Source organism: Stegodyphus dumicola, chromosome 4, assembly GCF_044657685.1.
Source record: "Stegodyphus dumicola isolate Sdum_Otavi_A_Nest chromosome 4, ASM4465768v1".
Taxonomy (NCBI): Eukaryota; Metazoa; Arthropoda; class Arachnida; order Araneae; family Eresidae; genus Stegodyphus; species Stegodyphus dumicola.
The window spans coordinates 18,835,075-18,862,974 of record NC_140771.1 but is presented as its reverse complement, the minus strand read 5'-3'; the positions used below and the strand labels follow the sequence as shown (position 1 = coordinate 18,862,974).

Sequence of the window (27,900 nt, the reverse complement as noted above, 5' to 3'; positions counted from 1 at the left end):
TATATACATTTTCATTTGAGCAAAGTTTTTTTCTTCTAAACATAGATTATGTACATCTTATTATTATAGCTTCTTTGTGTTGTTATAAACATACAACAGTATTTCCTGAAAGGAATAACAAATACATTTTCAATGCCAAACAGTAAATTAAATAACAGACTCGTAAAATATATAACGTATAAATATATATTTTTTCTATTTTATTACATTTTATACCTCAGACATTTAATCATAATTAGAAATCACATATCAATTGCAAACTTATAAACTTCAATTTTAAGTACATATCCATAAATTACACTACATATTTCCATCAGTCTAGAAATAGTAGTCATTTAACCAGCAATGATGGTAATCCGAGTTCAGTGGAATATTTTCCTATATTTCTAATAGCTGCATTGCAAAGGTTCTGTAAGGTAAGACACTTCTTCGATTCACTAAAAACATAATTTAATAGCTGATGGTTTTTCTCATTTAATTCTTCCCTCCATCTCCAGAATTCGAAGTGATGTTCCCAATCTTCGGCCCATAAATTAGCACCGCAAATTCTGAGTAAATGAACTATTGTCTGTTTTCCATTTTTACACGTGTAGTACAATGGGGGCCCAAACCCATCACGTCTGTCAATGTGACTTCCAGAAATAAGAAGTTTTCTAACTAAAGTTTCGTGGTTTATTTGAGCAGCAATATGCAGAGCAGTTTCACCCATCAACCAAGGAATATTAACATCACATCCTCGGTCTATCAAAAGCATGGAAATATCTGTATACAAATGATTTTGATCTGCAGTGGAATTTGCTGCACCTACCAGTTCGCGTCTTAAAGCAGTTACCATTGGTGTTCTCCCAGATTCGTCGGCAGCGTCAATCTGAGGAAGAAATTGGACATTAAAATATAATGTAAATTAAAATATTAGAATAAAAATAGTTAAATAAATTATCACAAAAAGTTAATGAAGCATAAAATAATAAATAAATAATTCTGATCCCAATAAAGTCTTACTCATGAGCAATCTATCGAAATTCAGTGAAGAAGAGTGTTCCGAAAGAATGCCATCTATTCATTAAAATAAATTACTGAGGAAACATTGCCGGTATTCATCATAAAGAACATGGACAAATCCATTCTGATGTATACATAGAGAGAGAAAGAGACAGGCTGGGAAAATCGATAACTAATTTTCGAATGACAAGTCTCGCCAATTTCAAAAGTTTAGAAAATAAATAAACTGCAGAGAAGATGATTAAGTAAACAATACTTGATGAAATGAATGTTATTAGCAGAGACGAATAAAAAAGCTAATCTGATTAAAATTTAAAATTAGGTGAAATTCTATTAAGGAGGAAACTGATACTCTGCATATTTATTTATTTTCATTAACACCACATTTTATCCGAATCACTTTTCAAATTGCTGCCGTCATTATCGCTATGCACTATTTTTAAATATATTAAATAATAAAAATTCTGTATGTATGCTGCTCGACACTGAAAATGTAACACCAAGAAAGAGTGGTCAGAAAGTGAAAAAATTTGGAAAAAAGACAGAGACAGCAAGCAGCAATAAGCGATCTTTATTTCAAAATGATAGAATACAGAGCGAGAATGGCATCAGCTCAGTACGATGTAGGACCACCGCGGACAGCAATGCACAAAGAAAGATGTCTAGGCATAGAGTCAATAAGAGTGCGGATGGTGTCCAGAGGGATGGCTCTCCATTCCCTTTCAACCATTTGCCACAGTTCGTCTTTTGAACGAGGCAGGGGCAGAGTCTGCAAACAGCGTCCAATCACATCCCACACATTTTCGATTGGTGACAGGTCAGGAGAATACGGTGGCCAGGGAAGCATCAGTATACCTTGCAGAGCATGTTGGCAGATGCCAGCACTGCGTGTCGGGAGTTATCCTGCTGAAAAATTGCATTAGGCAGCATCTGAAGGTAGGGGATTGCCACTGGCCACAGTACATTATCCAAGTATCGTTGGGCCGTCATAGCACCCTGAATATGAACTAGAGGTGATCTGGAACTGTAGGCAATAGCGCCCAAAACCACTATGCCACATCGTCACGCGGTGGTACGTTCCACAATTACTGCCGGATTAGATCTGTCTCCACGTCGACTCCACACACGTATGCGGCGACTATCACTGGATAAACAGAAGCGTGACTCATCTGAGAACACGACGTTTTGCCATTCTGTCATCCACATCGCTCCAGACCGGCACCATTTTAGACGTTGGAGTCTATGTTGTGGGGTCAATGGCAGTCTTCTTAACAGACGGCGTGAGTGCAGGCCACGTGCAACCAATCAACGGAAAATGGTTCTGTTCGACACGGGAACATGCAGGGTATCTTGCACATGCTGCAGAATCGCAGTACAAGTGACTTGCGGGACCGCCTCAGCTTGTCGGCGGATGCGTCGATCCACGCGTGCTGACGTCACTCTGGCTGCCCCTGCACCCCTCTTTCTTCCCACATTTCCTGGTTCCATCCATGTTCGCCATAGCCCATGCACCGTGCTCGCATTGATGTGGATATCAGCTATGATTTGACGTAAGGACCAAACCGCCCTTCTCAGTCCAATCACCATACCCCTCGTAAAATCGTCTATCTGCTGGAAGTGCCTTCGTTGACAGCGGCCTGGCATTCTCTCCTCTTACACGTATCCTCCTTGACAAAAACCAACTTTCTTCGATAATTCGTCTGGCAGAAGTAATGACACGAATATTGACCATTTTGCACGCTCATTCCCTTATATCTTACTTCACGTGTGTTGGAGAGCTGCGCATTTTACATCGTTCGCATAACTCAGCGACATGCCTCTACTCTAAAATTTGCATAAATTTCTGACCACTCCTTCTTGGTGTTGCATTTTCAATGTCGAGCAGTGTACTTAGACAATATTATCATAACCAGCAGAAGCAGAAAGCAGAGATTGAAGATCGCATCGTGTGAACAACAATGTGATCTGGAAAGACTTTTGTAGCAAAAGGATGGCAGTTTATCAAGCAAAGGAAAACAAAGATAAGTGAACTTTTCAATAAATATTTTCTGTTTTGTAAAGTTATATGAAAATTTTCAAATACGAATTTACGAAGTCAATTTGCCTCGGTTGACAGCTAAAGTTATTTTAGTTTTATTTGGCAAAAACACAAAGCAATATTGTATTCTAAAAATGCAATGTTAATGGAAAGTCCAAGTAGTTAGTATTTGTGTTAAACCGCCAAAAGTTCTGGGTTGATACAAGCAGCTTAATGAAAATTTGATTTTAGTTTCGCACGTTTGGCGAGAAATGGATTCAAGCAAAATTTTCATTTTATTCTCTGTTGTGGTAAAAGCTCACAACTCAAAGAGCATATACACTCACGTTTGTGAAAATTGCAACACCAAGAAGGAATCGTCATAATTGAATGCAATTTAATACACAGTTGAGTGGTAGTGGTACAAATAAATGATTAAATGTTCAAAGCAAACAAACAAGAACAAGACATCAGAATCAGTATTTTGTGTGGCCACCACGCGCCGCAATAAGTGCTGCTACACGACGTGGCATGGAGTCAAACAAAGTTTGAATGTCTGACTGAGGAAGAGCATTCCATATAGTTTGTACGCGTACCCAAAGTTCGTCTGCAGACGCAACAGGACGAGGATCAAGAGCAAGACGCCGACCAATGACATCCCACACATGTTCAATTGGCGACATATCCGGGGAACACGCAGGCCAAGGAAGAAGCTGTACCTGCTGCGCTGCAAAGAAGGATTTAACAATCCGAGCAGTACGAGGGCGGGCATTGTCCTGTTGAAATACAGCGCCTGGCAAGCTTTGAAGGAAGGGAACAGCTTCGGGCTGTAGAACTTCACGGATATACCGGTTGCTGTTCAGATTGCCCACAATTCGTAGCAATTGAGATCGTCTATGATATGCTATGACGCCCCAGACCATAACTCCGGGTGTTCGTCCACTGTGGCGTTCGATAATGCACTCCGGAAGGTGGCGTTCACCGGCATAGCGTCTGCTATGCCGGTGGTATCATGGTACCACAAATTAAAGCGGGATTCGTCAGAAAACACGACATGCTGCCAATCAGCACGCCAGTCTCTATGCTGATTGGCCCATTGTAGCCGCAGGCGGCGATGGTCATGCGTTAGGGGGATCCTGTATAAAGGAGTCCGTGCACGCAGTCCACACTGCAGCAGACGTCTACGAATTGATGAAGCACACAATGAAACACCTGTAGCTATTGACCATAGTGCTGCCAATTGTCTAGAGGAAGCTGTACGGTCCGTCCGCGCCATGCGGACCAGGTGTCTATCATCGCGAGCTGACGTCACATTTCGGGGTCCACTCCCGGATTTCCGAGTTGTCCGACACTCGTCCGTCCACTGCTTCCAAACACGCATCACTGTGCTGCTGTTACGCTGCACACGAGAGGCTACTGCACGATACGACAATCCAGCTTCACGAAGGCCGATGATTCTCCCTCGTTCAAACTCTGTAAATTGTTCAAATCTCGCTCTCTTTCGTCGACGAGGCATAAGTACAGATTGAGTTAACGTTTACCACTAGCAGATAACCACCGATAACCATACACGCCTCGCTACAGCCGTCTATTTATTCGGATCCATCAGCTGTTCAGAGGGCGCTGCTCAGCATACGCATGCGCTACGGATTTGCAATTCTAATCATTTGCATATCATGCGCTACTTTGCATTTCCTGAAAATTTCAGCTCACTCGCGTAAGTCCTTCATGGTGTTGCAATTTTCACAAACGTGAATGTATAATGAGTATTTAGTGCTAAAGCCTCATATTGTAATGTATTCAAGGATTTATCTTGAGCAAAAGCTTGCATGTGTTTAAGAAAAAATGTAGTGTTCTGCAGGGCTCTCCATCTATACTCTAGTTAATGTTCATTTTTGCTAGCTCATATAGAATTAAGAATTGGATTTAGAGTGTGTCTATCTAATGGTTGCTATGTGCTAACAAGTTTATGTGCATTTAGGTGGAGCGGTTGTTCACTTTGACATATAGTACTTGCGTTTCCATAATGTTTCACCACACTTTGTGGGTGAAGGTGATTTAAATTTAAATAAAAGCACGAATGTATTATGAGTACATTACCCGTAATATTCGGAAAACTAAAGAACGCTACCGTAAATACAAAAGATGGTTAGAAACTCAATAAAAGGGTTAATTTATTGTGAAAATAAAGTGCTATTTGTTGTTGGATAGAAACATGTATTCATAGTAAGACTGAAGGCCCTAATGAGGCAAGTACGGCGGAAGAAATTAGGAAAAGAAATTAAAATTTGTGTTGTATTTAAGTTAAAGTTTAATACTTGCGTGTAAACGGGATCAGGGCCTGTTAGGTGTAAAATTCAACACTTTGCATCAGGTCTTTGAGAACCTTCATCAAAGTCTGCTAAATTCTGGCAGAGGCTACTGTAGGGATTTATATTTATTTTAAATAACCAATTAAATTTTAAGTTTACTTTCTTTATAAGCCTTCAATCCTCTGTTAATGCCCGAATATTTAAATTCGGTAACGCGCGTGATGTAATTCAAATTTATAAGTATTAAGTTCTAGAAGGGAAAATTACAGACCGTGGGCAAGCGCTGTATCTATGTAGCGTTATTTTGCATTAATTGCTGGTTAATGTGGCATAACAGCTATGCTGCCACTAGATTTCGATCCAATTTCAGGTAATATGATTATCTGAGCCCTGTAGTTCTACTACTTGTTAATATCTTCAAATATTTAGTTTAGTTCTTATTATTTGAGATATCGCCTGAGTGAGATGTAATGTGTCAGTGTGAAGTCTACGCATTGTAAATTTTAAAGAGTTAATAAAAGGGTTCATTTTACCCTTTTCCTGTGTGTTTCCTACATGTAATTGAGCTGTCACATCAGAAGATAGACAAATAGATATCAGAATGTAATAACAGAAATATTCTCAGAGTTTCCATTATAATATTGTAATGTTTCTGTGCATTCTTTGATCTGTAGAAAGTTTCCTAAAAAGCTTTTTTTTTAAATGTTTGGTAAGCATAGTTTCATCAAAATAAATAATATTTAGCACTTGAAATTTGCTTCATTAGTTTCAACGCTTTCTCCTGAAAACAGAATTCATTGGCTGCTGAAATGAGTTCCAGAAAACTAGAATTATGCGTTAATCTTGACAAATAATTAATTCCATAGCGTAAAAATAACGTATAGGTACTTTGAATTCATTAAATTTATACATCAATTCGGAAATTTGAATTGGTTAGGTATATCTGAGCAAAGACATATATTGCTTGAAAATTAATACTAAACATTTATCACTTAAAATACTGATTTGATTTCGCTACTTACGTTTGCACCAGCGTCTAAAAGCAGAGATATCATTGGAATAGCATACTTGTATGCTTTGCTGTTATTTAGAGTACTTATTAAAACCTGTCGGTCACCTTTTCCAAATACACTCTTGCCTTGTGCCAAGAGAATCCGAACAGCTTCTGGGCAATGATATAGACAAGCAATGTCTAAAGGAATATGGCCTTTTGCATCACGGATGTCAAAAATGTATGGCATCGATCTCTCAGCTAGGAGCTTTATCATTTCTGAAAAATAATACAGTTTTAAGAATACACTAAATTTGAAAGCAAAAAAATAATTATCGATATTTTTAACAAATGGTAATCTGATTCATGCAGCAATATAAAAGTACTCAGAAATATTTTCTCAGTTATCTGAATTGATGGAATTCTGGAACAGAAACTATCACTTATACATTCATATAGAAATCATACACTTAATGTTTGTTAGAAGAAAAACCAGATAGGTTATCCTTAGTATATATTGGTATGTAGATTTTAGCTGATATATACAACATACCCGCTATAAACGTTTTCTACTTCTCGTAACTGGGTTGCTGAGTTAATTGCATAAGAATCACACTTCTCACAAAATATCATTTAGATTTTCATTTCATTTAGTGGGGACTATTTATAACCTTACAATAATATATATTTTTTCTAATTTTATGTTCATATTTATGTACATAATTTCTGATAAATAAATTTATGTATGTTTTCTTAGCCTAACATGGACAATTAATTACCTTGTTACATTCCCTCCATTTCCGCTAAAGAAGCATTATGATACTATTTTGCCCCATGGTGAAATCTGCTTTGCCTATCTTACCTAACTATAATTACGATGTCTTATCAAAGAATATAATATTACATTTCACTATAAAAATAAGACAATCAGCTTTTAAAAAGAAATGCTGAGAAAAATGAATGTAAGTTTATAAAATGGGGAAAAAAAAAAAAAAAAAAAAAAAAAAAAAACAATTTTCTCACTCTGTAATTTTTTTTTTTTTTTTTTTAAACTTTTCCCATTTCAGACAGTAGATTTCATCGCAAATAGCCTTAACCTCTAATCAGTTTTTAAAACCTGCTGTTTTTAGACTAATAAAATGGAATGAATAGAAAATGCAATACTGCTCTTTAAAAAACAGGAAAGAATTAATATTTATAAAATTTAGAGTATTTCTCTAGCAAACTTAAATAAATACTTAAAATAACTATTTGAGAAATAGCGTTATGTATAAATGATGTCATAACATGGCAGAATCACGTGAAGCAAATATAGAAGCAAAACATCCCCTCTACTCAAACTGAAGTGCAGTATGTTATTTTTGAAAAGTAGAAAATAGCCGACTTGATATTTTTTAATACTTGTTTCAAAAGAGATCAAAGGGTGTGCCTTTATATGTGTCAAAACAGACGTATTTTTTATGTCTAAATTTTAAAATAACTATCCGTATAAAACAGTTAATTAAAAAAGTATAGAACTTCAATTATTGCTTTTAAGTTGCTTAGTTGTTACCGAATAACGGTTAAATTAAATTTGAAAAAAAAAAAAAAATTAAATACCTTACGCTTTGACGAATGGAAAGAGACCTGAGCGTGGAAAATAAAAACCATTTTATTTTAGGCAATAGCAACACCTACCTTTAAAATCACAAAGTTTATTCGAGTTTTTTACTTCTTTTCAAATTCTAAAAATGTTGAGAATAATCACACGCACTCCCCGTTCTTGTTTTAATGTCCTGTATTTTAACCGTAACTGTTTTATACTTTTGCTTAAAGCCTCTACTTAATTATCATCGGCCTCTGATTCACCTTTTTTTTTTAAATCTTTACAGCAGAGCGTGGTTCTGATATTGAACACGCTAGAGACAAAGCATTTATATTTGTTTTGTGGAACTTATTTGTTTAGAACGGAATCGCGCGTTAAGTGAAATTTGAAATGGCAGCACGTGATGAGAACATTGTATTGTGTTGAGCCGTTTAACGGTAAAACCTTTTCTCTGTTTAAGTGCCGTGTAGAAGCTGTGTTTGCAGCCAAAGAACATGATAAATATTTAGACGTTGAAGCGGATGAAACGAAAGTTGCTGAAATCAAAGATGCAAAAAGGCTTACGCATTGCTGCTAACCCTTCTAGATGATGCCATATTGGAGACCATGTCAAGTGAATCTTCTGCATGTGAAATTTGGAGCAGTTTAAAGAATAAATACCATAAGGTGAGTGCAGTTAGTCAGATATTAGTACGAAAGAAATTATCAACACTGAAGAAACGCCGAGATTGCAGTATGCAGTCACATATAAACGAACTGTTGGCTATCGTAAATGAACTGTGGCTTTAGGATGCTGAAGTCAAAGATATGGATGTGATTATTTATTTGTTGATGTCGCTACCTTCTGAGTACGACATTATTAAATCGACAATTGAGAACCAGCCAAATGAAATGCTTACGCTGGACTTTGTTATGCAAAGGCTCTTGAATGCTGAAGAATTGCAAGGTGAGAGAAATTCTTGCGATTCTCGTATTTCTGGCTCAAGTAATAACGTAACTTTTAGCGCTGATAAGCGTGATATCATCTGCCACAAATGTAAAAGTAAAGGTCATATTGCCAGGCTTTGCAAGAAAAAATTAGTTTGTTTTGGATGTGGACGCCCAGGGCATTACAGGAAGGATTGTAGATTTAAGTATAAATCAGATTATAGAGAATCGGCTGCAGTAACATTCATGGTAGGTGAGCCTGTTGGAAATTTCATTCTGGATTCTGGAGCATCTACACACATGTGTAATAAAGGTGAGTGGTTTGAAGAAATTAAACCTTTTTCTGGAACTGTTGCATGTGCTTCAAAAAATGAAGTTTTAAAGGTAGAAGGTATTGATACAGTACCTGGAACATTAAGTGGAAGAGAAATATTACTTAAAGATGTGTTATATGTGCCTGAGTTGAATGGTCAATTAATATCTGTGAAGAATATTCAAAAAGCAGGTTACAGTGTAAATTTTAAGAATGATGTAGCTGTTATTGAAAAGAGGAAAGAAAAATTTAAGTTTGCTAAACTCAATGAGAAAGGACAGTATGCGAGTCAATTTGAACCTGTTAAAACTTCAACATACATTGCAAATCATAGTGCAGAATTATGGCACAGGCGCATGGGGCACTCATCTGATAAAATATTAAAAGAAATGGGTTTGCCAGTATCTGAGTCACCTTCAAGCTTTTGTGAAGAGTGCATATTAGCAAAACATTCGAACACTCCTATGAACAAAGGTCCTAGAAGCAGAGAGCATGTGCCGATGAGAATGGTACACACTGACATATGTGGTCCCATTGATCCACCCACTAGGGAAGGTGAAAAGTATTTTGCTACAATCATAGACGATTTTTCTAGATTTACTGAAGTGCATCTCTTAAAGCACAAGAGTGACATAAATGAAGTGTTTAAATTGTTCCTAAAGCAGAATCCTGATGTCTACAAAATTCGGTGTGATAATGCCAAGGAATACGTGTCTGGTGAACTAGCTCGTTATTGCAAGAAAAATGGTGTTATGATAGATCCTGCTCCTCCATATTCACCTCCTTTAAATGGTGTGGCTGAGAGAGCCAACAGATATCTTTTAGAGAAGGCCCGTGCTCTAATATGTGAAGCAAAGCTTTCTAAATCCTTCTGGGGCTATGCTGTACAGACAGCTGCATATCTTAAGAATAGAATTCCAAATCAGACTGTTGAAAATGTACCTTATAAGCTTAAATATGGGAAGCCGCCTGATTTGAATATTATTAAGGTGTTTGGATCTGATACATGAGAGTTCCTGATAACTTAAGAAAGAAATTGGATCCAAAATCAAAAAAGATGATTTTTATTGGATACTCTACCATGGGTTATCGTTTACTGGACCCAGTCACAAATCATGTTGTGGTTTCTCGAAATGTGTTGTTTAATGAAGAGAAAAAGAAATGTATCTCAGTTCAAGATGATTTTTCCATAGAAAGTAAAGATCCTGCTAAAGATGAAGTAGTATATGATTCAAGTGATGTAGAATCCAGAAATCTTGAAGAAAGTCATGAAGAAATTACTAAGCAAAGAAGAAATATAAAATTACCTGTAAAGTTGAATGATTACTTTGTGTATGAAGCTAATGTGGCAACTGTTGATACAGTAACATATGAGGATATAACATCATTGCCAACAGAAGAGCAAGTCCTATGGAGGAAAGCCATGGATGAGGAAATAGCTTCTCTTAATAAAAATAAAGTGTGGGAGTTAGTCAACTTGCCAAAGGATGAAAAGCCAATATCCTGTAAATGGGTGTTGCGCATCAAATGAAACACTGTTTACAAAGCTAGATTGGTTGCTCGTGACTTTGAACAGAAGCCAGGTATGATTACTTTGAGACCTATGCTCCTGTAATTAGTACATCATCACTTCGACTTGTGCTGGCTATCACTGTTCAAAAGAATTTAACTTCCAACAACTTAACTGTGAAGCATGTACTTTTGTAAGAAGAACTAAACAGAGTGAAATATTTATTGTGCTGTATGTGGATGACTTGCTAATTGCTGGTTCTAATGATTCAGAGGTAAAAATTGTGATTGAATTACTTAGAAATGAATTTGAGATGTCCAAGGCTGAAGTTGCAAATGAATTTCTTGGAATAAGTTTTGAATATTCACAGAACAAACTTACTTTAGGCCAAAAATCTTATGTTGAAAAATTGTTAAATAGATTTAGAATGTTAGATTGTAAGCCATCTGATACTCCTCTAGTGCCTAAGTCAACTTCATCAAATTTTGTGAATGGTGAAAGATTTCATGGCCCTTATCGTGAACTTGTAGGTGCTTTGCTGTATCTGTCTATGACAACTCGTCCTGATATTCTGTTTTCTGTGAACTGTCTGAGTCAGATACAAGAACAACCCACTAACAGTGCTTGGGCTGGTCTGAAGCAAATTCTTCGATATTTAAAAGGGACATCTGAATTGAAATTATTATTTTGTAAATCTAATAGTGTTGATATTGTGTTAAATGTTTATGTTGATGCTGATTGGGGGTCAGATACAAATGATAGAAAATCTATTTCAGGGTTTATTATTTTCTTTAATGATTGTCCTGTAACTTGGTCTGTTAAAAAGCAAACATCTATTGCTCTGTCCTCTACTGAGGCAGAAATTTTGGCTTTAGCAAAAGCTATTCAAGACCTAACTGTATTTTATAATGTATCTAAAGAAATTTTAGGAGTATTGTGCTAGGCTAAAACATTTGGATATTAAATTAAAGTATATTAGGGATATTGTAAAATTGTACGATATAAATCTCGTATATGTTTCTAGTGAAAATCAGTTAGCTGATTTGTTTACAAAATGCCTGCCTAAACCAAGATTATGCTATTTAAGAGATAAATGTAAAATAATACGTGATTAAGGGAGGGTGTTGAGAATAATCACACGCACTCCCCGTTCTTGTTTTAATGTCCTGTATTTTAACCGTAACTGTTTTATACTTTTGCTTAGGTTGATCTGGCAACAGTTGTAGTTGTTCTCGTGTGATATGTTGAAACGTGCTTTGCCATGTGGGCGTGAAATTCCATCTTTTAATATAGCCTCTACTTAATTATCATCGGCCTCTGATTCACCTTTTTTTTTTTTTAAATCTTTACAAAAAACAAATTCGTTCGCTTCTAGGAATAGTAATACACTGCTTTTAAATCTTAGATCAAAGATTAATGTTAATCAAAGATTCATTAAATTCGCATAAAATATCAAATAAATAAAAGGAAATTCGAAATTAAAAATTCGGGCTTTGAGGTGTCCATTTTCAGATGGAGAAGTACGGGCATTAAAAATTTAGTGGTTGTAGAAGCTGCCGTTTCTCAACAAAGCAAGGATTAAATACATATACTAAGATAACAAATATTCAAACTTTCAATTTTAATTGGCAATATCCCGTTATATTCTCGATTTTAATTTCTGTATTTACCTTTCTGTATTTAAAACAGCAGCTGCATATAATACATGAGTATAAACTATCAAACTAAATCAGAATACATGCCTCAAGAGTTATTTATGTCAAGAAGTAAAAAAAATAATGCATTGAATCTAGTTCTACGTTTCTAATCAGGTTTTATCATTCAACCATGCAGTTTCTCATTCTCGATACCAGCACTATCTTCAACAGCCTGATTAAGTCTGTCCACATCCTTCCTGATGTGCGACTGAAACCTGATTGTTGATGAGTCAATGGCAGACGCTACTGTTACAAAAAAAAAAAAAAAAAAAAAAAAATTCCGAACAGTTATAAAACTACTGAAATTCTGGAGAAGAAACAAAAGAAACAAAACGTTCCCCCAATTATTATTAAAGACTTTGGATACCACTGGAAGAAGTTCAAGAAATTGACGACAAAAATACAGTATTACAATCTAACTGTAGACCATACTGGAGAATTGATATAAGAATAAATGAAGCTCAGTCTCAAGCAACCCATCTTATACAAGCGATTGGCTTCTGTCTTCATAACTGAACTACAATTGCTTCCCTCTGCCAGAAAGGAAGGACCTAGTGGTTGTCTAAAGAAACCTTCCTTCATACATACATACTGAAGACATATCTTTCCAATTTTAGGAAAAATAATATGACAACCTGTTGCTCATCAGGCTGTAAAGAAGAATATATGGAGAAGAAAATAATCTACCAATTTTGCCAGTGATTTGCCAAAAATTAATTTCCAGTAAAAAATTCACGAGGAAAGACTCAGTGTGAAAATAAAGGTCAATGTTTAACCGATAGAGACGCTGACAAGGTTTTTTTTTTTTTACAACTGAGAGTTGCTACAACCATGAACCACTCTGCACACGTTGTAGTGAAAATCACGAAACCTCCAAATAGCGTAAAATAAGATGAGTCGTCATAATGTACAACTGCCAAGAAGTGAAACAATTTTAGAGGATATGTAAAACTTCGGTAATAGAAAGAGTTCCTCAACATAAAGGTTAAGCAGACCGTTTCGTTATAAAATAGTTTATGCCCAAGCTCTTTCTGATGGCCCCAGAATCAAAAATTGAAGCTAATCAAGTGATTGCTAATTAAAACCTTTTTTGACGTTGATAAAATAATCCAATATTGCACTCCAAAACTAAAAATTCCATACTCAGTTATATTCTGACATCAGAATAAACAATTACAGCAAAAACATGGATACGTATATCGAAAAGTTAATTCACATACACTTCACAGTATACTAAATGATATGGGAAACCTGCTTAGAATTCTGGACTGTAGGTGTTAATACATGAGGTCGAAGAAAATTTCATAAGAGAAGACGTAACGAAGATTATGAAAAGAGTTTAACACTCCTGGCTCATTAAAGAAAGCAGAGACCGTGGATGTTAACTTATAACTGTCTGTGTTTCCCTGTCTTCCTAGCAACGTGTTTAATTTAGGTAATTTAAATTCCACCCAAAAATGGACTGAGTGACAACACTCTGGATTTGATCTTACCACGAAATATTTCCACCATCGTAGCCAGCGACTTGAACTATAAGCACATGTTATGTATTAATTTTTATAATTTTCAAATTTAAGTTTTGCTTACTATTTCAGTTTGGATCTGTAATTGAAGTTCTTAATTTTTTTTTTTTTTTTTTTTTTCCTTTAGTTATTTAAAGTTGGTTGTGAGTTTAAACTGTAACTTTTGTAAACTTTAAATTTAAGTTTGGTTGCTTTAAAAGTATGCTCAAGTTGAAGTTGTTTAGTTTTTAATTTGAGTTTAGGGACTTAAGTTTACTTGGGTTTTGTAGTTTTGTTTCGACTTTTAAGGTTGTTTAACTTTTAACTTTAATTAATTTTTTTAAAGTTTTGTTTGCTGCACTTTTAGTGTGTTAATTTATTATTTTTTTTTTTTTAAAATTAAGGTAACTTAAATTTTAACCCCTCTTCCTATTAAAGTTGTCGAATATATATTTTCTGACTGGTGGTAAGGTAAATCAGTAGTAATTGAAGATCAATCTGGTTAATGAGTGTATATACTTAAAATGCTGCTGAAGAAACAATTTATATAGTGCTGACATTTTTAATGAGTTATATTGTTATGTAATAGTTTAATTTTTAATGCCCAAATTTGTTTGTGTTGAATAACTATTCACTGGTTCTGAAAATTTTCTCATCCCAACCATCGGCTTGGAATTCTTTCTCAGAATCCCTTATTGGAGGATTACTGCTCCCCGAAATTCTTTCGCCCAAGCGAAAAAACACATGTCGGATGATGTGTTGGATGTTTACACCATCTGGAGTTTTACTTAAACAGAACCCCGGTTGCTGTGACATCTCTAGTAGGGAAAGGTTCTACAGCGAATTTTTGAGGAGGGGGAAATAATCGTTGTATAGGAAGCTCTACATGGTTGAGTTGCGCCTCGATACGAGGCTAATGCCCCCCCCTATTTTCGACTGCAGAGAGTTGTTGACCCATCAGAGTGGCCTTGGAGGCCGAATGGATGAACTGCACTTACTGGCTCTTTTGGTAGTCAGGAAACCCCTTCCCGTGAGGATTTTTCTGCTTTGGTTGCTGGGTTTGGCTTCCTCGTTATCACCTTCACCAAATTTTCACAAAATGCTCTAGCTGTTAAAGTGGCTGCGAAATGTTTTTCGGAGGAGAAAGACGGAGAAAAGAAATTTCATGAGACCTTCGAAGCACAAGAAAAATAAAAAGATGTCAATTTTGCCGAGCAGCTTGGAGGGCAGCTGCATCGTAGACGTAGCAACGTAAAATAACCTGCTTCGAAGACAGGCTTACTACATTTATAATTCTTGCCAAATTACGCTTTCAATGATGGCCTGTAGAGGGAAAACCTGTATCCTACAGGATGGAAGTAGCAATAGGAGGAAATCCTGGCCTCCGAAACAATAGCCTTTGTTAAATTTAATCAACTTAACTTTTTCTTCTTCTTACATATAATTTTCCAAGTTTTCCATGAGACCAAATTGTTCACAGTCGCCGTTCGCCTGTATCAAGTAATCCAACAAAAATTGTATGATGGATCCCAAAACATGAACTGTGTAAATTTATATATGTTAAAGAAGGGTATGTTATCCTTTTCTGTTGTTTCTTCAGATATTTAAATGATCGGTCACCACCAATGTAAACTGCAACTTGTATTCTCTCTCTTTATCACCCTAAATAAACGTTAGTTTGATTTTACTTAACTAGCTTTGTAATTATTTTACACTGGACCAATATCCTATCTTACTGGGTTTACATTGTTTTCTTTTTACACAACGCAACTGGATATATTGACTGTTTTCTTGAATGTGATTTGCCATGTATTGATGTCATATAACACTAAATACTCTGAGAATATTACTGATGTGGAGTATTTTCACATATTTACTAAATACATGCATTAACATGAATTTTCAATCACACAGAAATGACATTAAGTAGTTAGTTACATTAGTAATATCTAGAATATATTGTTCTAATTGCTCAGTAATTTAATACCTAATTTAAAATAAAATAATAATAAAGTAATATTAAAAATGCTTATTTGATTCACTATGATGAAAAATTCATTATGACAGAAAAGAGATTTATTGACTGAAGCACAAAATTTAGTGTAATGAATGAATTTTATGAAATTTATATACTTTATATTATTTTTAAATCTATGAATTTTATGAAATCACAGAGCTTCATTTACTAAAATTTTGTCGTAATTTATACTAAACTGTGTTGCGATACAAGTACCGGGTGGCCATAATTAAACTGACAGTACTAACAGTGTTCTGTAGCGCGATCTATTTGCGAAAATGATGCCACATTTTGTAGGAAGATTAAACAAGACGGGCGAAGGATTCCGCGAAAAAAAAAAAAAAAAGTTCCAAAAGTCACCGCTAGGGAAATATTTGGCGCGGTGTAATAGAAAATAGTGTGTTAACAAATGCAAATCAATACGGAAATTACCTTTTATTTTGAATTCAAACGAGGTTCAATGTGGCTGCCGTTGTTGTGGACCACATATTGCATTCTATGCACAGTACGCACAACAGCAGAAAGTAACAGGTCTGCAGGAATCTCCCGTACAGTTCGTGATATGTTATCTTTCAACGTAGCCAGGTCCTAGACCACTCTTTGATACACCTTGGACTTAAGGTAACCCCATAGCCAGAAGTTGCATGGGGTAAGATCAGGTGACCGAGGTGGCCATGCAGTTGGAAAGTAGCGACTAATGACTCTCTCTGTTGTGAATTTCTGTCGTAGCATCTGTTGCACCCGTACAGCAACATGTGGAGGGGCTCCATCTTGCATGAAAATGATTTTCCCCGGGCATTGTCTTTGCCGAAGTGCTGGAATGACAAAGCTGTTCAACATGTGGCGATATTTCTCTCCGGTAACAGAACAGGTTTCCGGTCCTGTCGGGGTAATGTTCTCATAGAAGAATGGACCTACGAGAAATTCCGCTGTGAACCCACACCAAACAGTTACCTTTGGTGAATGTAAGGGAATTGCTGTGACTGCATGTGGTGGTTTGTCATCCCATATTCGGCAGTTCTGGGTATTCACAGTTCCATTCAGGTAAAAGTAGGCCTCGTCTACCCATAAGATTTTCGACGGCCAAGCATCATCCACCTCCATTCTGGCAAGAAAGGTGAGAGCAAAATTTAATCGCTTATCATGGTCGGGGTACAGTAACTCCTGTACACGGCTGATCTTGTACGGATAGAAGTTGATAATCTTTCGTAAGATTTTCCATACCATACTGTAAGGCATATCCATATTCCGAGCTACTCCACGAGCGCTAGAGGTGGCAACGATATTGTCTGGTCTTTTGTCGACAATCGCTGTGGCAACTGCTTCGATTGTATCCTGTGGTACAGGTTTTCGTTCTCTGCCTGACTGAACCTTCAGAGAGCCTGTTTTCTCAAACGTTCGCAACCATTGCTTTTAGCCCATTAACTGACACAGGACCGTTACCTTTACGCATTTTTTTGTGCATTCTAAAAGCACGAAGAGCGGCTGATGCGTTGCACTGGTTGAAGTAAAAGAATTTGACCAGTAACGCACGCTCGACTAAAGAAGGAGACATTGCACATAAACTTTCAATCTGATTGATTCGAAACGCATTGCCTTTTAAAACCCAAGCAGCTGGCACTGTGCGAATGGATGAAACGTGAAATTTGAATAAAGAACTTCTTCTTCTGCTCAGCGTACGTGATATTGCAGATCACGAGACTTTATCGGTGTTTATGTAGATTTTACGCTTTTTTAAAAGTGTTGTAAAAAGTACAAATGCTTTGATCTACCAGAAGGAAAATCCCAAAGGTTTTTCTTAAGAAACCTTTCTTCATACATATATACTGAAGATATAGCTTTTCAATTGTAGGAAAAACAATTATGACATTCTGACATCTTTAAAGAAGAAGATATGGAGAAGAAACCAATCTACCACTTTTCCTAGTGACTTTGCCAAAAATTAATATCCGTAAACAGATTTATGAGGAAAGATTCAGTGTCAAAATAAAGTCAATGTTCAGGCGATAGAGATGATGACAAGGTTATTTTAGTGTTCAACCAATTTTAGTCACCAATTTTACAAGTCAACCAATTTTAGAGGATATGTAACATTTCGGAAATAGAAATTGTTTCTCAACATAAAAGTTATACAGACCGTTTCGTTATAAAATAGGTTATTCTCAAGCTCTTTCTGATGGCTCCAGATTTAATAAATGAAGCTGATCAAGTGAATGCTAATTAAAACCTTTTCCAACGTTGATCAAATAATCTGATATCGCACTCTAAAGTTAGAAATTCCCCTGTAGTGTGCTCTCTGAGTTATAAAATGAATGAGATGTAATACTGTTAAGTTAACCTAGTGCCGAAGTGTCGCTATGGTAAATAAATATAGTGAACTTTAAAATCATTGTGCGCTGTCTATTCATGTTTATCCTCTATCCACGAAGTAGATTTAATTCAAAATTCGTTAACTGTTAATTCAATATGTTTAAATGAAAAGCAAGACAGTTGCGTGCAATTTAATATTCCGTAGAAGGAAGTCGTGGTGTACACAACAGATTTCTTGTATTTGTTTTCCTTCATGGTATTGCAATTTCCACGGCCAGCAGTGTGTACTTTGTTTCTTTGCAAACCACCTATTTTTCTCTTGCTTACCGCTGGTTGAGAACCACTGAACTAAACCAAACCAAATCTAATAGAAGAATAGAGGCATGCAATCCTCGAGGAAACAGAATACTTTCAGGGAATGATTCCAATCGTGAACATCATTTTTCAGAGGCTGATATGAAAACACTACTATGAGACTAAGTTGTCCTTTTAAAATCCCAAAGACGGAAATTATAAACGAAACATGATAAAAATACCAAGATCAAAATGCCTATTTGATTCACGATCATGAATAATTCATTATGACAGAAAAGAGATTTATAGACCAAAGCACAAAATTTACGGTAATGAATGAATATTATGAACGTTATGAAATTTATATACTTTATATTATTGATGAAAACTATAAGTATTATGAAATCGCGGAATTTCATTTACTAAAATTTCGTCATAATTTATACCAATCTGTGTTGTGATACAAGTATTTTAAGAAAATAACAGAGGGAAGAAAACTAATTTAATTTAGCGTATATGCACTAAATATTATTAATAGTAATATGATTCTTTTCTTAGGGAGGGGAATTGAAAATCGACTTCTTCATTCATAAAAAGGACTACAATCCTTTAACCATGAATACCGTAATTAACTTTTGATAATTTGAAGAGTAGAATACAATCATTAGTGTAAAGTTTCAGAATGGTAGAGTTCCATTTGGGAAAATAAATTTTATCAAGGTATCATCAGACCAGTGACCATTCAATAAATTATGAGCCCGTACACACGTAATGACATAATTAAATGCATTATGTTAGAATTGTCATAATAGTAATCATAATAATATTAATTAAATTTTAATTTTCTTTTGATGCAAGTATAATAAAATAGTGTAAAAGTTCAGAAATTTCTTTAACAATTCATTTACTATTATCTTCATTAAATGTTCGGTACGTTAATATCTCTTCCAAAGAACAAGTTATTTAGCTACATAAATGAGGAAAAATATGAAAATGTATTCATAATATTTTTAACATTACCTAAAGATTTTCCTTCACAAGCAATATGCAGAGCTGTTCGCTCGAATGTATCTCTGCTGGCAAGGTCAGCTCCCTTTTCTAGAAGCAATTCGGCCAACATTCCCTAAGGACTCCTTAGGATTTATCCATTGATTACCACAAGATAGATAGTCTTCTGAAATTTAGAATTATTTAAAATGTTAAGTTCTAGAAATAAGGTAAATATCAATTCCTATATAATTTAATAATATTTTAAAGACGTTCTTATCAAAGAGCAATGTTTAAGAATTACTAGAATCTCAGTATGTCTCTTCTACATACCTATCAAATCACAAAAACAAGCTACGAAGAAAAAATATACACTACAAAATATGTTTATGATTTTTTTTAATGTTGAATATAAAAATTAATAAGGAACATTTATTAGAAACGTGTAAAACTCTTAAAACAATTAATTCCTAAGCTTAAAGTTAGTCAATAAAATGGCAAAAAGTTCTCTTTCCTCTCAAATAGAAAGCAGAAACCAACTTGACAGAGAGAAATTTTAATTTTTTACCCAGCATTGTGTTTCTTTTAACACAAAATCAATTTATGGAATATTTTCATAATACTTTAAATGTCTGTAGATCTATAAGTTCTGAAACCATGACATATTGTTGTATGATGCACCGTGGTGTACGAGAATTTGACCCTAATCGAACTTAGAACTGGCGGGCGCCAAGCCGCACTAAGCACCGCGGAGTGCGTGAAGCAAGTGTTATCGTGGATAGTTGGAGTTGTACATGTGTACTTGTACGCTTTTATGTACAGTTTGATGATGTGTGTTGTATATAATAAAGTGTCATGTGGATAAATACAGTGTCTTGCAAAATAAATACCCACAAAAGACAAAAACGGTTAGTTTCATTTTGACTCTAAAGAATGTAGATAGATTTCTTTACCGCTAAGAAGAAGCTTATTCCATATCAATAATGCACGAAAAGGATAGAAAAGTTATTTAATTAATGAAGCAGAAATTAAATTTGTTCACTCTCGAGTTTCAATTTTTTTAAAGTAAAATCTGACAATAAATATTTGAATGTTTTCTTTTTCTAACAATGCCGTTGAATGGAAAAGATTGTTTCAAGAAAAAACACTGAACGTATATTTAAAGATTATAGAATTTGCTTTAAAGATTATAGAATCTTTAAAGCTACGAGGGCAGATCAAGCACTTCCAAGTTATGACTGTTCATTAAATTGTCAATACAAAAGCAAAAACGGCTATGGCAGCATACAATGTAAGTTCAATTTTCCATATAAGTTCCCAAGACACTCTAAACATTTCTTTGAACGGACAACCAACTTTACAATTCCGGATGCATAAAAAATCTCCTCTAGCACTATGTAACCACACAGACATAGCTGCTTTTACCTCCTCATCATTTCGGAAACGTTGTCCACCAATATGCTTACCGAAAATCACGCAACACCTCACAAGACTCGCCAAACGTGCCACCTGCTGCAGCAATTCAAGTGGGAGGTATGACAAGATCCTCCATACAGTCCCAATTTGGCGCCATGCGACTTTCACGTTTTCGGTAAGCTTGAAAAGCTTCTCGGTGGACAATGATTCCGAAACGATGAGGTGATGAAAGCAGCTGTGTCCGTGTGGTTACATAGCACTGGGGAAGATTTCTATGCCTCAGGAATCCAAAAGTTAGTTGTCCGTTCGGAGAAATGCTTAGAGTGTCTTGGAAACTATGTGGAAAAGTGAACTGACATTGTATGCTGTCATAGCCGTGTTGCTTTTGTATTGACAATTAAATAAATGGCCACAACTTGGAAGTGCCATTTACTTTTTGATCTGCCCTAATACATAGCCCTGAAGGACATATTCTCACGCAGGGATAGGACTGAAATAGTAAAAATTACCTTGTATTCAAGGAATATTTTTACTGGACATCAACAAGGAGACAAAATAAATAAAGCTTAGCAAAATTTTAATAAATAAACCGCTGTTCTTAATTGAAAGCAAAAAATATAATTTAATTTTAATGGTGCTTTTACGATCATTAAACACTAAACCTAAATGTACAAATCACATAAAATTAAGTGGTAAAATACCATTCACTCGTAAGAATAGAGCACGAACAGATAATCCAATGAGACCCTTTTTTTGCCAGAGGGAAGATATAATGCAAATGGTAACCTCGACTTAAATATCTTTTAATAGTGCTAGTATCACCATTCTTCAAAGCTAGCTTCACTGCGTCAACGAGATTTCTTATATCCTGCAAAAGAAAAAAAAAAAAAAAAAATGTTTTAACACGAACATAATTTTGTTTTTCGTATTACATCAAGTTTACTCTTCATGTAGTGCAATAAAGAGAAGTAAACTCTGAAAGTATGCGGCATTCTTTTAAAGAAATTTTAGAAATTCCAGAAGAATGAGGGGTTTTGTTTCTGGCTAATCACTATTACTTCTTTCAACATTAATATACATGCGGATAGAACGAAAGTTTTTCTTCCGCGTCAGCCTGTAGAATCGATTTGCTTATATTTGAGAATAATTTGCTTATATTAAATATTCTTCCCGAACTAAAAAGAAGCAAAAAATTAATACCAAAAAACTGCATTATGATTAACTGAAAGTGTGGGATTGAAGACGTATAAATAAGTAAAAGCATAATAACAATGAATACAGTCAAAAGTCGTTAATTCGGACACCCATAATTCGGAATGATCTATAATCCGGACCTGAAAACTAAAAACTTTCTACACATGCGCATAAGACATTTTACGACTGCGCATATGAGTGTGCGCAAGTGCAGAATACGTTTTCGCGTGCGCGTTTTATGTATAATGGACGTATAAGCTAAAATTATCTAATTATCTATTTCAGTTAATGTTGATGATTGCGTTGTTCCTTAATTTTTGAATTGGATCCGGCTTATTATTTTTTGCAGACTGTAAGAGCAATTTTATAAAAGTAAGCTTAAACTTTCGATTATATCAAATAGAATTTCCGATATATATTTGTTAATATGTAAAGGATCTAAAGCGAAAGTATGTTTTGAAATCCGAAATTTGTTTATCAATTTCATGGCTGCTCGGCGGGGGGAACGCCGCCGCCGTGGGCACATAATGAATTGGAAGTTGATCTGTCAGCACTATCCTTATCTTCAGCGCAGATGTTTTCATTTTATTTGGCTTATAATTCCTTACCAAATGTAGTATTTCATCTCGATATGCTCTGTCTTTGATATGATTTAAAACAAGTTCCTCGTCATTATAATTCGCTTCTGATAGCAAAGAAAGTGACACAGGTTATTGAAAACGAAAAAATTTCGATTGACAAATTAGTCTTGACAAATTAGTCGGTGTTCTCGACACAGCAATTATAGGACTTGAACAGCGGAACTTTGTAACTGAACAAGGAATTATGTCTGTTTAATAGAATTAAAGAGAAAGTATTATCACATGAAACGAAGCAAAACTTAAACAACTTACATTGAAAGAAATGTTTAATAAAGTAAACAAATAAATATTAAGCTTTTTCTTTTTGCGAATTTTGATACCCTTTAGATCATAATTGTTCTTTATTTCATAAATTACGGTTTCATATTTTTAATTTTGTAATTTCTGCTTGCAATCTTACCAGATTTAAACTGATGATCTATAATCCGGAATCGCCGAAGTCCCGATGAGTCCGGATTAACGACTTTTGACTGTATTAATTAAAATTTATATGCATTTAAGTAATGATACATTATGCACGTCTTAACTGGGAAAAAGTGTATATGATAGTTACCATTCATGGTAGCAAGAAAGTTTTCGTTTGAAATATTTAGTAATATACAAGAAATTCAGATAGAGATATCAACCTGCAACATCGAGAAATATAAATACGCGTAAATGTATGAAAGTTCAGAAACGCAACTTCTGCTCCAACTCAAAAGTTTATAAGGTTTATCCTCAGTTTCTAACAGTGAATTTTCGTTAAAGCTACTTTCCTGTCCGTTCTAATTTCGGCTTAGAATTTTCTACTAGAATGTGCTTTTAGAATTGCGTTTAATGCAAATGAGTAAGACAAGGTATTTAAGTCGAAGCTCCACTGTCTTCGAGAGAAAGTTTCAGAATTTCTGACTAGCGCGCATTGTTTGCCTTTTGGCCAAGTCTCTCTGAGCTGTTACTACGCTAGGCCATATTACAAGCCCTTGTTAGCTTCGTTAGCTTATGCGATATTTAGGAGCCAATTGCTTAGAATTTTGATAGCTTCGGCTAAATCTTTGCAATTAACCATTAGTTCTTATTTTGAGTTCAAGCCCAAGTGGAGGCTTTGCTGTGTGCCCTGGGAAAAGGGTTGTCTGTTTACTTCTTATATTGAGAAATAAAGGGTAATTAACCCTTCTTGAGTTTACATATCCATTCCTGATCTGAAGCGATTATTTGCTTAGCTGCTAACTAGCTTCCTCCACATTTAGCTATTTGATAAGAGGCTGGAACCACACAAGTTGATTAATAAGAAAACCTGTGATTTCCCAAAGATTAGGTGGAAGTTAAGAATGAATATCAAAGATCAAGATATCTCAATTTCTTGTACATTGCTAAATAATCTAAAGGAAGGCATTCTTATATGTCACAATGCAACACAGTAAACAATTCAAAACACATTTTCAGCATCTTTGAAAGCTGTAATGAAATTATTCCAGAAATGAAATTTCATTCCAAAAAATGCTTTACTCTGTTGTTCCTTAATACTACAGTATTATGATATGCAATGTACAAATCGAGCAGAAATTAGAAATTGTCAAAATGCTATCCAAAGTAATTTTTAAATAAAATAATCATTTCTAGCCCAAACGGGGCTATTTTTCGAAATGGGATTTGGGGTCGGTTGATTATCAACAGCATATCGATTTTTGAGATGTTGCCACCAAATATTATCTTCCTCTATTATGTTTAAAGAAGTTAATAATGAAAATTGTATGCGCATATATGTATGTATGTTTTTCGCATTGTGAGAAAACGACAAGCCATTTAACCTTCAATAACGTAGGCCTCCCCCCCCGAATATGGGCACAAAGGAATCCCGAATTTTTAATTTCGAATTTGTTTTATTATTTATTGGATTTTTTGTAAATCATCAGCGAGTTTTCGATTAAGAAACTCAACGATTTCAAGATGAGCAGTCGCAACACTGTTAAAAAAAAACCTTTATATTTCCAGCGAGAAGACTGTTGCCATTCCGAAGAAATGCTGTTGCAAAACGCCTGTAGAGGGCACTGTACTTTGCCTGCTTCTTCAAGGTAGGATTACTAGAATTGGAACTGTAACGAGACTAGGAGTTAAAATGTTTTGTAAGGTAGTCACCAGCCCTAAGAATTAGCGACAAAAGAATATTGTATGGATTTTTTTATATCAATAACTAGTAAATAAATTAGTTGTTATGTTTTAGACAGAGCATTTTATCACCTATTACATAAAAACTGAACCAACCAAAGAAATTAAATTGACGTTGATGATAGTTACAAGTTTGAATTAGTATTTCATTAATGTAAAATATTTATCTTTCGGGTCTAGTTTACAAACTCGGCTCTATGAAAGCAATCTTCCGCTTCGGCCGGAAATAAAATACTTATGTATCAAAATCATGAGATGTCTAATTAGAAATGTGGAATATTATTATGAAATATGACACTAATTGCAGTAACTGAAATCATTATACACTTTCTCCTTTTCATAATATGACTAGTTTTTACAGAAAAAATATAGCAAATATAGAAATATGTACGACAATCTTTAACACTCTATCGGGAATTGTAAACATATGCTGTATTTAAGTATTTTGTGATTTTCCTGTGAACTGAATTTTAGGCAGCATAAGGGAAATGATATTTAATAAATACAGTTAAGATACAGAAAGTTAAAATAATAAAAAGGCAAAGATATGTTTTGTAAATCATCTTACCTAGCAAACTGAACTTGATTTAATCCTAGTATCTGGTGCACACGGGATTTGGCTACTTTATGATGAGCAGTAAAAACTCGACATATACGATGAGTAGTAAATGGGTCATTCAAAGAATATATATAGTTGTACATAGTATATACTATATATATAGTGATGGTATATAGTGCATAGTATATACAGACGTTCTTTGGGTTATTTTTGGTGTTGGCGATAATTTTCAAAATCGCGCCAAGGCTGCGCCGTATACTAGGATTTTACCCTGAACTTTACTATTAGTGAGACTGGGAAAAAAAATAATAATAATAGGTCATGCCAACACTTAATATAGCATCGGGAATTCTGAACATATGCTAATATAAAGGCTTTTTATAAATTTAATGATTTTGCTGTTGAATTGTTTGTGGCGTACAAAAAAAAAAAAAAAAAAAAAAAAAAAAAAAAAAGATGATTAATCATAAAGCTACAACGACCCCCCCCCCCAAAAAAAAAGTTTAGCAAGAGAGAACGTGGCAGTCAAACTGGTAACATGCAAGCTCAGTAAGAATATAAAATACCTTAACAAAGCCTTTGGGGCAACCGTTAAAATCTGAAACATTTCGTTGCGAATCGCGAGGGTTACAGGATATTAAGGAACACGGTACAAAATCAAATTACATATGAGATTCGTTTTTTGACAAAGCGTTTCGCTATAATTTCAACTGGGATTTTCGTAAATTTTTTTATGCAAAATAAATAATTCATATATTAATTTACTTGACGGAACACTGATTTGATTTACGTCGATACAACGTGGAAATATATTTTATCTCAGAACTTTGAAATAGGTTTCCAACGAAATTAAAGCTCGGTACTTCTCTAACAGTACAGAAATAAGAATTACACACATGTAAAGAATTCACGTTTTTCAATCATTCAATATAACGCTCGGTTAATCTTTGGATTATGGTAACTTGGCGATTTTTTGGCGACCAACCCTGCTACAGCAACCTGCTAGTTTTTGTTTGGACGCCATTTCGTTTTCACGAAGTAAAGGGTTTTTTTTTAAACAAAATTTTTTTCCAACAATCTGCTTGCCGAATTACGCTTATGCTAGAACTTTTATGGAACAAAAGTGCTTAATCATCATTAGGTGCGAAATTGGGAGAAAGTGCAGAATCGCAAACTGCTAGCCGAGTTTTTAAGAATTGCACATACACGGTAACCATATACACGTCGACCTATTTTCACTTAAAAAAATCCCAGAATTTCATAAAAACGGCATTGCGCACACTCTTGACTTTATCCATGTACACTGTTAAACTACCTGTTACCATATTCCAAAGATTAGCTTAACGCTCTGACAAGTTTTCAGATGCTGCTGACAGTTTTGGATCGCATTCGTAGATGAAACTTAAGCCTGCCATTGTGCCTGTAAAGTTTGTCGACGTCGAACACCAAACACCTCTTCGAGGCTTTCGATACCAATTGTAAATACGCATATACATTCTTTGTCGCTAAAAATGAATTCAAATCAAAATATAAAGAAATCTCACTTACCTGTCAGACGCATTCTCGCCTTTTATCATTTTCTCTATATTTTATTGACGACACAATTAAATACATTTACAACAAAGAGAGGCACATATAAATTGTGGTTAATGTTCCGCGTTGCTGTAACATATTTCGCAAGGTTCTTTAATATACTAAGGTTAGGCCAGGAACGGAAAAAGCGTGCCATTGGTTGCTGGTAGTGACGTCACCCGGGAGACAAGACGCATCGGCCGACGCGTCTGCTACATGATTTTGGTAATGGAAAAAATGTAAACTAAAGCAAAATGATCATTTTATATGTGGTAGATACACCTGAAGAACCTGAACACCTGAGAAAATGTTTATTTTATGCACAGAATTCGTACCAATGCTGAAAATAATTGTAAACATTAAATTCTTTTCGTAAAGGAAAGCATTAGAAAATGAAAAACGATATTTAAGTTAATTAAGGGAAATAAATATTGTAAAACAAGGTATTTTTCAATATTTTTTCGTAGTATTGTTTGCACTAAATAAATCTTGTTGAACAGAACACATGATGGCATAACTGCTAAGACCATGGTAAAAACATAATCAAAAAGTATTATTCTATTTATTTTCATTGCTCATGCACTTTTTTTAATACAAATGAACTTTGACATTCCATGAGAAATATATGATCGTGATTTCAGTTTAAATTACATATCTCAAGCAAAAATATATATAAAAAGATTTGACTTAACAAATTCATATTTAAATACTACAAAATTCTACAAATTTCTTAATATCCGTCATTATACTTTTAAATAGTATACTTATCTCATTCTTTTTAAAGTGAAAAGTCACTTCATACTGATTCACTTCAGATTTTAGCAGAAGTGCGTATATTTTCAGTATAATCTAAAAGTACTCTTATAATCCCTTACACTCAACAAGATTTCTATATAACATTTATCCTGA

At 34.8% G+C, this 27,900-nt stretch overlaps 1 protein-coding gene across 3 annotated transcripts; it reads right to left on the bottom strand.

Moving 5' to 3' along the window:
- Positions 1 to 172: 172 nt before the first annotated feature.
- LOC118185462 (transient receptor potential cation channel subfamily A member 1-like) lies at positions 173 to 27,122 on the bottom strand. 3 transcript variants are annotated; one of them, XM_035355313.2, is made up of 5 exons: positions 26,968 to 27,121; positions 21,582 to 21,748; positions 19,498 to 19,651; positions 6,354 to 6,601; positions 173 to 868 (listed from the first exon to the last, which is right to left on the bottom strand). In XM_035355313.2, exons 3-5 carry the CDS (start codon positions 19,595 to 19,597, stop codon positions 332 to 334), a joined length of 885 nt encoding a protein of 294 aa, XP_035211204.2. In that variant the 5' UTR covers positions 19,598 to 19,651; positions 21,582 to 21,748; positions 26,968 to 27,121; the 3' UTR covers positions 173 to 331. The 3 variants fall into 3 exon arrangements, with proteins under 3 accessions (XP_035211204.2, XP_035211205.2, XP_035211206.2); XM_035355314.2 differs by lacking the exon at positions 26,968 to 27,121 and adding an exon at positions 25,429 to 25,836; XM_035355315.2 differs by lacking the exon at positions 21,582 to 21,748 and having other exon boundaries at positions 26,968 to 27,122.
- Positions 27,123 to 27,900: the final 778 nt, after the last annotated feature.